This window comes from Panthera tigris, chromosome C1, assembly GCF_018350195.1.
Source record: "Panthera tigris isolate Pti1 chromosome C1, P.tigris_Pti1_mat1.1, whole genome shotgun sequence".
In the NCBI taxonomy this organism is placed as follows: Eukaryota; Metazoa; Chordata; class Mammalia; order Carnivora; family Felidae; genus Panthera; species Panthera tigris.
In genome coordinates this window covers 70980487-70997153 of record NC_056667.1, presented here as the reverse complement: position 1 = coordinate 70997153, position 16667 = coordinate 70980487, and the positions used below count along the sequence as shown (strand labels likewise).

Genomic DNA, 16667 nt, shown 5'->3' with positions numbered 1-16667 from the left:
CTGGCATCCCTAATCATCGCATTTTAAATTCTTCTCTTGGGGCGCCTGGGTGGCTCAGTGGGTTAAGCGTCTGACTCTGGATTTTGACTCAGGTCATGATCTCACAGTTTGTGAGTTCAAGCCCTGCCTCAGGCTCTCTCCAGTCAGTGCAATGCCCTCTTCAAGGATCCTCAGTCAGTCATTCTCTGCCCCTCCCCCACTAGCTCGTGCATGTGCTTACTCTCAAAAATAAATAAACATTAAAGTACTTAAAAAAAAACACCTTAAAAAAACAATTATGGTCATAACTTAAAAATAAGTAGAAAATGTATGCCTTAAAAGACAGAACAAAGTCTACATTCCTTGGATACTGCTGATTGGAATTTTAGGGAATTTTACAACATGTATCTTTGTTTTGTGTGCTATTCATTCAAATAGAAATGAACTTAATGATGTGCAATAAAGGTTTTCTCAAAGCAAACTTTTTTTGTAAAGAAAACTGATTTGTTAATTTTTAATTTTAAGGGCTAAATGAAGATAGCCTTGAGACACTGAAGTCTTATTATTTAATATAATGAGGATCATAATAATGACTGCAGGCGTTGAAATGTGAGGTTCTATAATAAGTATAAGCTATTCTTGCAGTATTTATGGCTTTTAAGAAATGGAAAATCTAAGTCTCTGGATCCCCTGGTGTTTCACTTGCACATTAAAATTTGAGCTACTTGGAGTTCCCTATTGCAACTATTTCTTCCCCTACAGTGTTTGATAAGAATTTATTTACCGTTTGTTTTTTTAAATAATGCCTTTATAAAAAAAAATAAAATAATGCTTTTAGACCTGTCAGTAATATGTGCATCACCAATTATAGCTATTATGTGCATGTATGTCTTTTCCGCTTTATGAAACGAGGGAAACTTCTCCAGATCAGGAAAGTGATTCAAGGGCAGTGACTGTGAATTAGATCTCTCTCAGCGTAGCAGTGTAGTGAGAATAAAGATTTTGGAAACTCAAAGATCTGAATAGAAATCTTGGATCTACTACAAATTGTGTGGGTGACCTCAGGGCAGCAACTTAAACCTCTCTGAACCCATTTCCTCATTTCAAAAGCAGATGACAGTACACAGAGTGCTGAGTGTTCAGTGAGATAACATGGAAATCAACCTTCGAACCTAGTGGGCACACAGGGTTACTCCTGGCCCCTTGAAGCACAGAGCCCTTGCACATGGTAAATGTTCTTAATAAATGCACTGTTAACAATTAATTTTCTTTTTAACTACCCACTGATTAGTTATTCAGTAGAAATACTGAAGTTTTCTAAAACTTCTACTGAAGTTCTAAAATTTCTACTGGAGTTTTCTAAAACTTCAGTATTTTGGGTAGTTTGCTGATACAAAAAAAGTTATTCCAGTTTACAGTCCACTTCTAAAGGGATTGTTGTCCCTGGTGGAGTGCTAGAATTTTGAAGTTAATAGGGCTGTTCCTTCATGGCAAGCTTTCCTTTGAATTAAAGGCTTGAAAATTCTTTACTATAAAAATTGTGTGTGTACATATATACACACACATAATATTTCCTACTTTCCATATACTTCCTCCAACACTCTGCAATCAAGTCACCGTCTGCCTTTTTCAAGGGGGTCCACATCCTCCCCACAAGAACACAGAGTTCCATTTCCTCTCGTTTTCTTATAAAAAGGAACCTAACCACACCACCCTTGCACCCACCTGCGGGCACTGTACTAACTGGGTAAACGGGATCTTCCAAGCCTGTCTGCACTCAGTGGGCACCTCGATTAAAGGGACTCTAAGTCATTTTTGCCTTAAAAGCGACTTGCAAAAGAGGGTCAATTATGTATATTTGTTCGCATCATTCTGTCCAATTACATCTACCTGAAGACGCACGTTACAATAATTACTTGGCAGAATATTCTTTGTCTTCGCTAAACCCACAAACCTTTACACACTCGCTGATCCAAATCTCCTGGAAGTCGGACTTTCTCTGCTGCTACTATCACGTGAAAAGAAGGAAGAGGGCTCCCAGGAAAACAGGCTGTTGGCCGGGTCCAAACTGCCAAGTCAATATCACCCAAAGCAGAAACATGACATTTGGACAAATGCCGGAGACCCCCACCTTCTAAGATTCATGCCTGGTTTCCCAGGCCGGTTCCCCTACCTTTCGTGCTCTGGGAGGGAAGAGCAGAGGCCGCTGCGAGCGCAGGCTTACAGAGTCCCGACGCTCGGGTCCTGCAAGTCTGTGCCGCCCCTCTGTCCCTCCCGGGGTCACAGAGACACGTACTCCCCGAGCAGGGGGTTCGCTCAAGCTCCCCCACGCGAGCGAAAGGCCATTCGTTTTTCTTCCCTTGCGCGTCGGTAGTTTTAACATCTCCGAAACATGACTCTTGTCACAGAGTTTTGTGATCGTACACTTCAGAATACAAACACGTTCCAATGAATGAACTTAACCGAATGAGCTTGCCAGTTTATGTAAGGTCCTAGAGGAAAGGACCATGTCTTTCTTATGCTGGTGTCCACAGTACCCAGCACTCGGCTTGGCACTGAGTGTGTCCTGAACGCATCAAAATAGAAATGACTGCAGAAATGCGCAGAATGGGTGCAGAAAACAAGAGGGAGCGAAAAAAGGCTGGGGTCGCGGGGAGCAGGGAGTGCGCGGCCCCGCCGCCTGGGGGCAGTGTGGAGGGCGCGCGGGCGGCACCAGCGCTCCACAGTCGGGCTCCCTTTAGAAGGTGCTTCTCCCTAGCCGGACCTCCCGGCAGACACCCCGGACGCGGAGCGGGCTGGCCGCAGCGCCCGGCACACCCGACACTCCAGCGCGGAAGCTTGGGGTCGGCACCCCGGGGCCGAGGCAGGTGCAGCCGTCCCACCCTCGGTCTCCTCCTGCCGCACAGGGGCAGCACCATGCCTTCCGGCGTGGAGGCTCTGGACCTGCCGGCGTGGAACGGAGCCTCAGGCCTGTCCTGGGGGCCCCGCCACAGGTCAGTACCCCTGGGTCTCTCGGCTCCAGCCCGCTTGGAGCGTCCTGGGGGCCCCCTGCCTTCCGCGGGCCCTCCCCGGGGGCCCCACCGCCGGCCCTCCCCGGACTGCTTTCCTCCTGGGGTCTTCGGGCGTCCCTACTCCGCTGCTTCTCCCACCGCCCCCGCCTGGCTCCGCTAAGCTGCCTCCAGCCCCCCGGGGCTCGGAGAGGCCCGCCGCTTTACACGTGGAAAAAAAGTACCCCGGGGCCCAGCTCCCAGCTCGCGCTGCCCGGAGGGAAGCAACGCGGCGGAGGTGGTGACTCGGGGGCGGGGCGGGAACGCCTGGCCACGCGCCGCTGGGCTCCCGGCTCGCACTTCAGCCTTGCGGTCCCGCCGACGCGCGGCCGGAGCAGCGCCCCGCCGTCCCCACCCCCGGGCCCGGGTCTTCGGGCCCCGGGGGGCTGCAGGAAGGGTAAGAGAAGGGAGCCCGCCTAGCAGGGCTCCAACTTTAGGGAAGGCGTGCGTGCCCGGGAGGGCTGAGAGGTGTGTGCACTGAACGGGTTTTCCTGCTCGGAATCCCCAAAGCCGTGGAAAGTTTTGAAGGCGGAGACGTGGCCCGGCAGCCTTATCGGTTTCCCCAGGCCGGGACGCGGGAGACAGGATCAGGTGTTTTCAGGCTAACCGTCAGGTGAGGCGCCTGAGCGGTATCCTTCAGGATGTCGGATTCTGGAGGAACTCTCATCAAATGGATGGCTTTGCTGTTCTAGACTAGAGCTTTCTTGCTGCCTTGGGCGTGCTTATATTAGCTGCTTGCAGTTAGTTAAATAAGGCTGGGCTGTGCCTTCCGGAACAAACAGGCCTTTTCCTCAGGTGGGAGGGTTACAGTGTGGTTAACCCCAATTCCTCTACCTTTATGAAAAGGCGCACAGTTCAGCCGGATGGCGCTGCCGAGGGGCCCCGCCTCCGTGGTCAAAGCCGCCACCACCCAGCTGCGTGGCTGAGCCCGAGCCCGGGGCGGGGGTGGGGGGGGGTGAGTACCAGCAGGCCTTGGCTCCCCCTCTGCTCACAAAACAAATCCAGTGGTGGGCCTTTACATTTTCTCGAAATAGTGGAGAGACTCTCCTGCGTTTCTTGCATGGCGTTCTCAGTATTACAAGTGGACTTATGCTAGCAAGGAAAGCCAGACTTTAAGAGAATTTACTTGATCTCTGGTGGCTGTCCAGATGACTTCAATTCCAAGCAAGCGTGGGGTGTGTGTGTGTGTGTGTGTGTATATATACACACACACACACACATATACACACGTGTGTGTATATATATATGCACACACGTATATATATGTGTGTGTGTATATATATATATATATATATATATATATATATATATATATATACACACATATATGTTTTTTAAGACCTTTGAAAGGCTAGGTTTGAATTAGAGGACATAACTGTGGTACAACTTTGACGACTGGATACATGCAAATGTTACACCAAAATGACCATCTCTCTTAAATGTCGATTTTTAATGGGGCAGATGGGCAGAAGTGATACGTTTCTTCCACTGCCTTAGCTCTAAAAGCCCTGTCCTAAAAGGTGGGGAGCACACAGACTCCGGGTTTCCTTACTGTCTTCTGCGTGGACTGATACACAGGCTTGTGCTTACGGTGGGTGTGATGTATATAATCTGTGTTGTTGTTGTTTGTTTTAAATCTTTAGTCCAGTATTTTTCTTAGCACGTTTCCTTCACAGCTTAACCATTTGTATCATATCCAGGGAGTATCTACAGAGGCTCCCATTCTTATACTACAGGACACACACTTGGCCGTGCACACAAATAGCTTTCGAAGGGATTTACATTTGAAATCTATATATCCTGGTTGTGCAGGACCAGTGGGAAACAGAGGCTTGTGTCATTGTAAACTGAGAATGGAAGAAGGGGTCATCGAGAGAGGGCATGGGAAAGGTGGTCTAGCTGTCAAGATATGAATTCGGATGTTTGATGTTCAAGGGACCAGCTGCATTGTTCTCTGCAGAGGTGGGACGTGGGCTTCACACTTTTGAGAGATGTTCACCACCTCTGTGATGTGCTAACCAAACAGCCTAAGCTGGGGGGAATCCAGTAGCTTCTTCCGTTTGAGTCAACAGTCTCAAGATTTTAGCTCATCTTCCTCTTCATACTTCACGTTGCGTCAAATAAGCTTCCACTACCAGAAACTTGCCCTTCTCCTTTAGCAAACCTTCCTTAAACCAGGGCTGTGGCCTGGACGCTTTAAAAACAGACATTGAGGAGGGCACCTGTTGGGATGACCGCTGGGTGTTGTATGGAAACCAATTTGACAATAAATTGTATTTAATATTAAAAGAAAAAAAAACAGACACATTTCCCACTCTTCTCCTGAGCGTTGCCATGCAGGGGTCAACATAATGGTGCCAATTTGATTTAATCCCCTACACTTAAAAATCGGTAAATCCTGCAGTGTTTTAGAAGGCCATGTTCTTTTCTCCCAAGGAAGAGCATATTCAAAGTGTTGTTTCTGGAGTGCCTGGGTGGCTCACTTGGTTGAGCATCCATCTCCGGCTCAGGTCATGATCTCACGGTTCGTGAGTTCAAGTCCCACATCGGGCTCTGGGCTGACAGCTCAGAACGTGGAGCCTGCTTGGGATTCTGTGTCTCCCTCTCTCTCTGCCCCTCCCCCACTCATGCTCTGTTTCTCTCTCTCTCTCTCTCTCTCAAAAATAAACATTACAAAAATGTAAAAAGTGTTGTTTTTAACAACAGAGTAATAAATATAAAAACTCATAATGAAGCAAGGAGAAAGAGTAATGGAGACAAATTTTGAACAGAATGGCAGAGAATAGAGAACTCAAAGTCAGGAGTGATCATATTCACAAGCTAATCTCTTCAGGCTCGGTCTCTTCACTGATGTGAAGTGAAACCCAGGATAAGACAGTTCTTAAAACCTAGTAGAAAAACAGGTGACTTCTTGTGGCTACAGTTTTCAAAGTAAAATTAGCAGCCAAAGAAAACCCTTTTGGCCATGAAAGATAAAAGTGGAATCTCTCTAGCGAAGGCTGGGCTGTTCTTAGCCACAGCCAGGAGTCTAGGTTCCACATGTGAGTTCTAAAGAATGAGATCACCCTTCAGTGAGCTCTTACATCATGATTATGGGCTTCATAGAGAAAACTTTTATTTCCAGACTTCATTCTTTTTTACTCAAACTGTAATATTCTTTTCAGGATCAAATGTTTAAAGCCAGGTTTTGGTTTGTTTACTTGTTTGCTTTGGCAATCATGGCGGGGTGTTGTGCGGGGGGGGGGGGTCCCATTTTCCTTAGATGACCTCTAGCTGAGCTTTCTACTCTGACCTTGGACCCCTGCCTCCTTTTCCCTGGTGTGGCAAGACAGCTTTGGGGAGGGGGGGAGGGAGGTTGCCAATATTCCTGTCCCCTCAATAGGGGGATGGTTTCCTTCCTTCTCCTTTGAAGGTTGTCTTCTGTTATCTCTCCTTGAATACATCTGTCAGGCAATAATTGGTGACTAGTGAAGCCAAAGGTTCTGAAAAATTGTCCTTGCTATAATTCCAGAAGACCCATAATTTAAATGGTGGGCTTTAAAAAATTATATCACCTAGAGCAGCTAGAGGGAATTGTCACAGATAGGGTGAACCTAGAGATTCCCCAGCTGACACTGAGGTGGGCTTGTCTAAGAATAAGGTAAACTCATTCAGTGATTTGAGGAGAAAGTGGTTACTTATGGCTTTATGGCTTTTAATTTTCCTTTTCCTTTGGGAGAGTCATTAGCATGACCCTGTTAAATGGGGATTTTGTTGAAATGTTAGAGAAAGCCAAATGTGAAGGCTGCCATGATTCCTCTCATCTTCTCCAGCTGTAAGTGCTTTTGGAAGCCTGTATTGCTAAGAAATGGAGTTTTGCTTTACTTATCTCTGACCTAGAGAGCTGATTGGTCAGGATTTTCAAAGGGGGCATGACTTGTTCAGAACCAGCACTTTAAAAATGTGCAGCCCTACTTCTGCTTTCTTGCTCGCCAGAGGCAGCAAAGTGGTGATGAGAGGGGATTTTATAGGAACTGGGTGGCATGGTGGGTCGTCTTTAGGGAAATTCCTGAAAGTTGTAGCATGCACATTTTTTTATGAGTGGCTCCAGTGGGAAATGAAAAGCCCTACAGTTTTTCTTCTCCAGTGCTTCTCAGGATTAGAATGACCATGTCATTTATGTCCTGAGAGCTATGCTTACACGGTAACCAGAGTTTCTGTCTTTTTCCCCTCCTTTCTTTCCTCCCTCCTTTCTTTCCTCCCTCCTTTCTTTTTCCTTCTTCTTCCTTTCTTCCTTTCTTCCTTTCTTCCTTTCCTCCTTTCCTCCTTTCCTCCTTTCCTCCTTTCCTCCTTGACTTCCTTTTATTGGAAGTCCCACAGCATCAGCTATCTGGATCCATTCCTCTGCCTCCCTCTCTCTCTCTCTCAGCACAAATCATGAGAAAATCAGCTCATTATAGGAATTGGAGTCGAAGAAAAAAAAATGTATGATGTATGTTCTTGGGATTTTTCTGAAGCCTTCCATCTGCCAGGTTGCTCTGTGACATTCACTCCCTGGGCCAGCATGGTCATTGCTGTAAACACAGTGAAATTTAGTCTCTGCCTGACTTCCCCACTTTCTATCTCCCACACAAACATCAGGCAGAGAAATACTGGATTACCTGGCATGTGTTATTAGATTCCTTTTTTACATAACTTGTTTTAACTCATGACAACTCAAGAATCCATATGTTAATCACCAAAAATCAAGAAAATATGGAGGACTTAAAGAAGAAATTTGAGATTGTATGTGACACTACTGCAAAAGAGTGCCAAGATTTTTTTTTTCCTTTCTGGTTTATGCACTTCAAGACTTGAAAAATGGAGTCTCAATATATTTATTTCGTAACTTAAAAGAATTAACAATATGCATAGACATCTTTAGGTCAATACAATGTTGCCAGTAGGGTTACAGTGAACATTTTTGTAGTCATCTTTTTGACTGGCACTTGTTCTAAAAAACTCATACCCCCTTTGAAAACACATTTTGAACTTCACTCAGTTTTAAGCATTTGTTGTGCAAATCCACAGAGGTTTGATTCCTAGATCACAGATACTCTTCTGGATACCGAGCCTTAGTGCCCTTCAAAAATGTACATTTCCATCAATACAGGCTTGTTCTCAGTTTTGGTAAATGAAACTTAAGATAGATTTTCACCAATCTGGCTGTTAGTACATTTTCGTTGCTGTTCAATTTTCACTGTCCTGTTCAGATCCTTGGCCTGTTATTACACTAGGTTGTCTTTTTTTCTTCTCATAACTTGGAGCTGTCTACAGGTAATAGGTCATAAACTTCTGGCTGTTTCAATAGATTGCAGACTTTTCCCCTGTTCTGTCTTTTAACGTTTCAAAATCTTAAATGTTTGTGTGAAGATCTGTCAGTCTTTTTCATTGGCTTCTGACATTGGCTTGTGTCATCCTTAGAAAAGTATGTCAAATCATGTTTTAAAAAATTCTCTCTTAGGCTTCGACCGATTTTATTTTTTAAATGTGTCTAAGTTTTACTTTTGCACTTGGAATCCAGGAGGATTCTCATTTTCTCTCTCCCCAGTAGATTCCAAGTTTTCATGATAACAATTCACTGAAAAGTTGATTCTTTGGAAAGACTTCAGGAATATTAATTGAAACAAAATAGGGTTTCTCTCAGCAAACCAGGCAACCAAATTACCTAAAACACTCTCCCGTGTCTTGGCCGAGCAAGCCTTTTCAGTATAATTTTAATTCAAAATTTCCTATCAGTGTTTTAGACTCTATATCGTTGTTACATTGTTTTTATTATGTTTGTTGCTGTTGTCATTATTATTATTTCATCTTAACAGGTACTGGCCAACACAACGTTCATATAGTCAAGGTTGTTGTCTCATTCATTGACCCATTTCTTTTTCCTAAAAATTAGTCATCAAACACCTGTTATGTGTTAGGTGCTCTGCCGTATGCTGGGGGATGTAGCGATGACCAAGACCTGGCCTTCAAGAAGTTGTCTTGTAGAGAAGACCAATAAAGAATGTGATCTCAATCATAAAGGAAATTAAGTGCTGAGACAGGCAGTAGGGAAGGATGAGAAGGAGCCAGACGTACAGAGAGTTGGGGGCATAGCAGTAAGACAGGTGAAACAGCAGATGCAAATGGCCAGATCAGGGACTGTTTCAGAGCCAGGAAAGAGGATGTGGGGGAGAGTGGGTATGGGAAGGAGGGGGCAGGAGACTTTTAGGCAATAATGGGAGGGTTGGATTTTAGTTTGAAAGCAGGGGGAAGCCACTATGGAGTTTTAAGCAGGGCAGTGATATCTGAACTTGTGCTTTTAACGTTACCCCCCAGGGGTGCCTGGGTGGCTCAGTCAGCTGAGCGTGGAACTCTTGATTTCAGCTCAGGTCATGATCCCAGAGTCACGGGATGGAGCCCCACATCCGGCTCTGTGCTGAGCATGGAGCCTGCTTGAGATTCTCTTTCTCCCTTTGCCCCTCCCCTCTTCAGATTCTCTTTCTCCCTTTGCCCCTCCCCTCATTCTCTTTCTCTAAAATACAAAAATTAAATAAAAATACAAAATAAAAATAAATTTTAAAAAACCATTACCTCTAAGGCTGCAGTGGATAGAGGGAGGTGGGACCAACTCATGATATGCTTTGAAGGAAGACTTGATCAATTGGATGTGTGGATTGAGGAAAAGGAGAAGTCAAATTATGGCTCTGGAGCAAAGTTCCTATACTTTACTACACATTAGAATTACCTGGAAAGCTTATCACAAATCTTGATACTTAGCTCATAACTGGGCACCAGTTAGATCCGAATATCTAGGGGCTGGAAGCAAGGCGCTGAAACCTTTTAAAAGTCCCCAAATGGGGGTGCCTGGGCGGCTCAGTCAGTTAAGCGTTGGACTTTGGCTCAGGTCGTGATCTCACCGTTTATGGGTTCGAGCCCCGTGTCAGGCATTGTGCTGACAACTCGGAGCCTGGACCCTGCCTCGGATTCTGTCTCCCTCTCTTTTTCTGCCCCTCCCCTGTTCATGCTCTGTCTCTTTCTCTCAGTAATAAACAAACATTAAAAATTTTTAAATAAATAAATAATTGTCCCCAAATGCTTCTAGTGTGCAGCCGAGGTGGAAAATCACTGATAGGGGGAGTGGTTACAGCTGAAACATCTGGATAAATGTGTGTAATCACTGTGCTGAGCAGATGGGTGGAGAAGGGGGTGGGGGTTGGTGTGAGAAATCTATTAGATGTGTGGGTGGAGTTTCAAGGAAGAGGTTGGATAAGGGAGTCTGTTCAAGAGAGAGATTTGCTGGAGTTGCAGATGTGAAAGTCCACATCATGTGGGTAATATTTAAAGCCACAGGACTGGGTCTCGAGAAAGGAGGACAGAGGATAGAAACGCCCTGGACTGTGTCCTGAGGCTCTCTGGCACCCGAAGTCTGATGGAAGAGAAGCCAGCAAAGGAGGCTGAGAAATGCCCAGTGAGGTAGGCAGAAGAACCAGGGGAGTGGGATGTCCTAGAAGCAGAGGGAAGAGGTTGCCCCGGGGTTGTACTGGTCAGCGGAATCAAAGGTGGCCCAGCCACTAAGCTGCAGCCTGAGAAGTGACCATTGGCACCTGCAGCCGGAGAGGGTTCACTGGGGAATAACAAATGGAAACTAAGGGTTTGCTCTAAAGAGTCTGAAGAGCCTGAGGAAAAGAAATGTTGGATTCATCCCATCAGATAGCTTTACTTGTTTTTTCCTTCTCATTTTAATAACATGACCATTTAGAAGTCTCCCGAATTTATGGACTAGGATTCTGTTGTCAGCCAAATTATCACACATTTCTTTTTTTTTTTTTTTTAATTTTTTTTTAACATTTATTTATTTATTTTTGAGACAGAGAGAGAGCATGAACGGGGGAGGGGCAGAGAGAGAGGGAGACACAGAATCGGAAGCAGGCTCCAGGCTCTGGGCCATCAGCCCAGAGCCCGACGCGGGGCTCGAACTCACGGACCGCGAGATCGTGACCTGAGCCGAAGTCGGACGCTTTAACGGACTGAGCCACCCAGGCGCCCCAGTCACACATTTCTAAATAAGAGAAGTTGTATTTGAAATACTAGTTTATTTGAACATGACATTTTTTTCCCCTTCATTCCTGACTATCTTCCAGGCCATTACTCCCTTTATTTAAAAATGTTTCATTTATTTGTTGTGGGGAGGGAGGGGAAGAGAGAGAGAGGGAGACAGGATCCGAAGCGGGCTCCTCACTGCCAGCACAGAGCCAGATGTGGGGCTCGAACCCATGAACCATGAGATCATGACCTGAGCTGAAGTCAGATGCTCAACCGACTGAGCCACCCAGGCGATTACTCCTTAAGAAATATTTAATTCAAGGATAAAGGAGGAACACTGGATAGGGGGGGTCAGTAAATTGGATTCTTTTGGGGGCAGGTTGCAACCTGAGGGTACCTTAATTGCCTCATTCATAAAATAAGGAGATGGGAACAGATCACCTGCAAGGTAGAGGATTTCAAACTGGGTGCACATTTGAATAACCTGGGGAGCTTTTTAAAAGCCCCAGTGCCTGGGCCGCACCCACGCCAATTAGGCCAGAATCTCTGTGGATGGAGGCTGGGCTTCAGTGTTCTTCAGGTGCCCCAGGTGACTCAGTGTGTAGCTGAGTTTGCAAACAGTGGCCCTAAGTTCTTCTCTAGCTCTAATATTGAAGTAGTCTATTCTTGGGTCTTAATACATTCCCTACCCTCAACAAACTCAGGAAAAAGGGAAGACTGGATACCAGGTAGGCAATTAGCAGTGTCTGTTAAGGGAGGTCTCAAAATTTACCTTCCGGGCTTCCTTTCACAGGATGGGACTGATGGATACTCTCCATAAAAATGAGGGAGCAAAGGAATTCCAGGAAATGTGGATTCCAATTTGGGAAAGAGGTGAGGGGAATTTCCAAGTTGATGGCCCTGAATAGGAATTAGGAAGCAACCAGTGTAGGTTGAAGCAGGAGGATGAGGCTCCAGGAACGATGAGAAGAAAGAACTGGGAGAAGAAAGAATTTGACGAGTTGCCCAACTTGTTTGATTGTCTTGAAGGCAGCTGGCAGATTCAGCCAGAGCTTGGTGATGGAATCCCAGCTGGTCTGTTGAAAACTGAGAAAATGGGGAAAAGGGGCAATTAACTCCAAAAGCTTTTTCTTACAAGGAGGAATATAAAATCACAGTGTACTAGTGGCTCAACTGTGAAACACATTTGCATATTCACTTCATAAATTCTGAGTATACAAAAGTTTTATTAAAATTTTATTGAGATGATGAGCAGGGAGGGGACAGGTGTATGCTTGCTGGTGGGTGGGGGGCAGATATAAGAGCTAAAATCATCTTTTCCATGGGAGGATGTAGATTGATAATATCTAAAAGAGAAATAAATAGTGGGGCAGCATTATTTAGAAATATTAAAGTAAATAACTGAAAAGAAACAGATAAAAGAATTTGCCTCTAAGGAGCAGAAATCAGGGGTGGGTTTGTTACATAGTTCCTTTAAAATTATGTAGATGAGGGGTGCCTGGGTGGCTCAGTCGGTTAAGCGTCCGACTTCGTATTATAGAATAAATGCAAAGGAAGCCATAAGTGGGATTTAGGCAATATTGACATGATACAGTTTATACTTTAAAAAGCCCACCCTGTGCATCAATCTGATATTGTATCTCTGGATGGGATGTCGTATGAAGTATACGATGTCATCTATGATATATTCCAGGCAAAAATGTTTAACTTGAGTCTATCAAACCTTTGCATCTAACAAACAACTTGGCATCATGATCTCACCTTTGGTGAGCTAGAGCCCCACGTTGGGCTCTGTGCTGACAGCTCAGAGCTTGGAGCCTGCTTCAGATTCGGTCTCCCTCTTTCTCTGCCCTTCTCCTGCTCACACTCTCTCCTTCTCAAAAATAAATAAACATTAAAACAATAAAATAAAATTATGTAGACGATTAAGTTTGGCGGGGGAAAGATGACATTGGGGAGGTAGATGGGACCAGACAATGCAGAGCTATATAGATGTAGGTTCCTGGTGGTACTTACTGTTCCCTGTGCTAAGGGTACAGGAGGGATAAATTTGGGAAGTGGTTCACCTGCTTCTGCGGTCCCATCCTGTGTGACTAGTAAGAGATCGTTGTGAATTAGGAAAACCATTCTGTTCTAGTGCCACTGCATCAAAACAAGATACCTCAACAGGGATGTCTGTCAGGATCTTGGGGAACAAACACCAATTTCTCCCAAGCTAAGGAGTTTGTAATATCAGCAGTGGTAACACAAGAACATCCACATCTATGGTGGTGGTGTGGTTGGAGCTCTGAAACACTGGAGAAGTAGTCCCAAATATTTTTTTTTAATGTTTATTTATTTTTGAGACAGAGAGCATGAGCAGGGGAGGGGCAGAGAGAGAGGGAGACACAGAATCTGAAATAGGCTCCAGGCTCTGAGCTGTCAGCACAGAGCCAGACGCGGGGCTCGAACTCACGAACTGTAAGATCATGACCTGAGCCGAAGTCGGACGCTTAACCCATGGAGCCACCCAGGCACCCCCCAAATATTTTTGACAACTTCCCCCATCAGTTAAAAGAACATCCCCCCTCTCTGAATGTATGTTTGTATATTGTTTTATATTCTATAAAACAGGTAAAACGAACATTTTATTTTTTATTTTTTATTTTTGTAAATTTTTTTTTCAACGTTTTTTATTTATTTTTGGGACAGAGAGAGACAGAGCATGAACGGGGGAGGGGCAGAAAGAGAGGGAGACACAGAATCGGAAACAGGCTCCAGGCTCCGAGCCATCAGCCCAGAGCCTGACGCGGGGCTCGAACTCACGGACCGCGAGATCGTGACCTGGCTGAAGTCGGACGCCCAACCGACTGCGCCACCCAGGCGCCCCAAAACGAACATTTTAAAGGGTGAGGTAGGATATTAAAATAAATTGCTAAATGCAGTGACTTTACATCATTATGACTTCATAGTGTCGTTACCTAATAACTTGGGGTATAACACATACATTTAACAATAGTAGCTTTGGTCAATATTTTGAATAGTTTTCTTGATAAATCTGTTTCTTTTTTCCAACTTCTTTTCAGATCATATTTGTTTTTGAAAAAATTTTTTAATGTTTATTTATTTTTGAGAGAGCGTGCAAATGGGGGAAGGGCAGAGAGAGAGGGAGACACAGAATCCAAAGCAGACTCTCAGCTCTGGGCTGTCAGCACAGAGCCTGACGCGGGGCTCGTGAACCGTGAGATCCCTGAGATCATGACCTGAGCTGAAGTCGGACGCTTAACTGACTAAGCCACCTAGGCACCCCTTTCATCTTTTTTGAACTCATGGAAAACAAAGTTTATATTAGGAGAGTATTTGTGTCTTCATTTTCTTGATGCTAATGTAGGCCCTCATTGGTTCCAGTGAGTCTCATTTTTTTGTAAGAATCTTTATGTCTCTTGCCCACCTTGTGAGGGTTGACTAAACTGGATAATATACTCCAAAAATGCTTAAATGGGCTCACCTAAACCTTAAGTGGTAGGAATATGCTGAAAACCAGTGAGGCCACCAACATCAACCCCCTACTTTGGGATCTTGCTTTCTTCCCCCCCCGGGTTGCCTTGCATACCTACATGAATCACAGGCATCTGGCATTCTGGCCAAGTGAGGGCAGCTTGGGTATGATACATAATAATCCATATGATAAAACTCATAAATTTAGGGGTGCCTGGGTGGTTCAGTCGGTTAAGCGTCTGACTTTGGCTCAGGTTATGATCTCACAGTTTGTGAGTTCGAGCCCCATATAGGGCTCTGTGCTGTCAGTACAGAGCCCGCTTTGGATCCTCTGATCCCCTTTCTCTCTCTCTGCCCCTCCCTGACTTGTTCTCTCTCTCTTTCTCTGTCTCAAAAATAAAATGTGTAAAATTGTAAATCTTCTCTCTTTGCTAGGTTAATACAGTTAGTAGCCCTAACCCTTTCTTCTCACATACCAGTGAATAGTCCCTTGTGTGCACGCACCCCTCTTTGGAGGCCACTGTAATAGAAAACAATCTTTCATACCTCTTTTTGAGTAGGGTAAGGGTCATGCAAACTGAAAAACTAGCAGCCTGGGCTGGTTAGCTTATTTGCTGAGCCGATCGTGGTAATGGGAACAAGGTACCATCACTGAACTTTGTGTATTTTTCTGAGGCAAAGGCCAAGAGCCTTCACAGGTTCTCACATGGGGTTATGACCCCAGCGAGGTTAAGAATTGCTGGTACCTTGTTTTATTTTGCTTTTTAAAAAAACTTCAAGCTTCCATAGACTTACTTAGTCATTGATTTGTTAAAGCTGGAATTGCCCTCGGACACATGATAGCCTTAAAATTAGGGGACATCATACAGTCTTGAGCATCTGAGGGAAGAGTAGGTTTTCTTAATAACAGATGGGAGCTTTGATGTGCTTCTTCTCTGACTTCTCACCCGTAGCACTAAGACTCAGGCTTCTTTCTCTCCTAAGTTCTCTTTAGTTTTCCATTCTAGCCCATCATGTGGGTGAATTTCCATTCTATTCTAGATTTTGTCTTTATGCTCACCAATATGGTGCTTTTTTCCTCTGCTATTTTGGTCTCTAATAGTGCCACTTATTAAGCTTAAATAATCCAGATCGTGCATTTCCTATAGTTTAGTGAAACATAAATAATTCATGAGTCATGGTTACTCTTATTTATTTCATGCAATTTCACTTTCACAAACCCACAGTTGGTGGGTCAGAGTGCGATCTTCACTGATTTCTCTTCCTTGACTGATTTCATGGTGCAATTTCTCGTCCCCTGAATTGCGTTATGAGTTATGAGTCCCACTCTCTGTCCTTTTCTCAACCTGTTGCAGATTTTCATCATTTGTGATAGAGCTTGCAGTGTTTTTCCTGCTGACTTAACTCTTGCTTGGACAGTTGTGATCGCAGCTTCAGGCTTCCTGTACCAAGCACCCAGCCTGAGCACAGGAGAGTGTTGCATGATTAAGTGGCAAATGCAGGGATGTTTTGGTCTTGTGATATTGTCTTGCCTCTTTTGTGTTTTTAGTTTTCCTTCTTTTTCACTTTGCATTGGTTGTTTGTTTGACACCATTATATTTCTGTTATAGGATGTCCAGTTGTATCTGAGTGTGTATTTAATACCCTTCACTGAACAGGGAACTAGGGCAGATCTACAAATTGGGAAGAGGGGTGCAAGAAAAAGCTCTCAGAAAAGTAAAGTTTAGAAAGCTTGTACATTTACATTATTCTTGAGATTCTAGAATTTCTAAGCCAAAATATCATCACCTTTTCTTCCAAACTTCAGATGTTGTTTCTAAACCTAAGTTGGACTTATTTTTTTTTAAGTTTATTTATTTATTTTGAGAGAGAAAGAGAAACAGACCATGCGAGCTGGGGAGGGACAGAGAGAGAGAGAGAGAGAGAGAGAGAGAGAGAGAGAGAGAGAGAGAGAAAGAATCCCAAGCAGGCTCCGTGCCGCCAGCACAGAACTGGATCCGGGGCTTGATCTCACGAACTGTGAGACTATGACCTGAGCCAAAATCAAGAGTCAGACATTGAACTGACTAAGCCACCCAGGAGCCCCAAGTTGGACTTACTAAAAACAGCCATCTCATCCTG

The 16667-nt window shown here is 44.6% G+C and overlaps 1 protein-coding gene across 3 annotated transcripts in view; it reads left to right on the top strand.

Annotated features, from left to right (window-relative positions):
- Positions 1 to 2727: 2727 nt before the first annotated feature.
- MCOLN2 (mucolipin TRP cation channel 2) overlaps positions 2728 to 16667 on the top strand; it is a 56881-nt gene continuing 42941 nt past the window's right edge. Inside the window, exon 1 of one of the 3 annotated variants that reach the window (XM_042997706.1) lies at positions 2728 to 2972. In XM_042997706.1, coding sequence (XP_042853640.1) covers positions 2896 to 2972 — 77 coding nt within the window. In that variant the 5' untranslated portion in view covers positions 2728 to 2895. Of the gene's footprint in view, positions 2973 to 3303; positions 3424 to 10198; positions 10500 to 16667 lie in introns of those variants that run through there. The other 2 variants (XM_015536218.2, XM_042997707.1) reach the window with 2 other exon arrangements.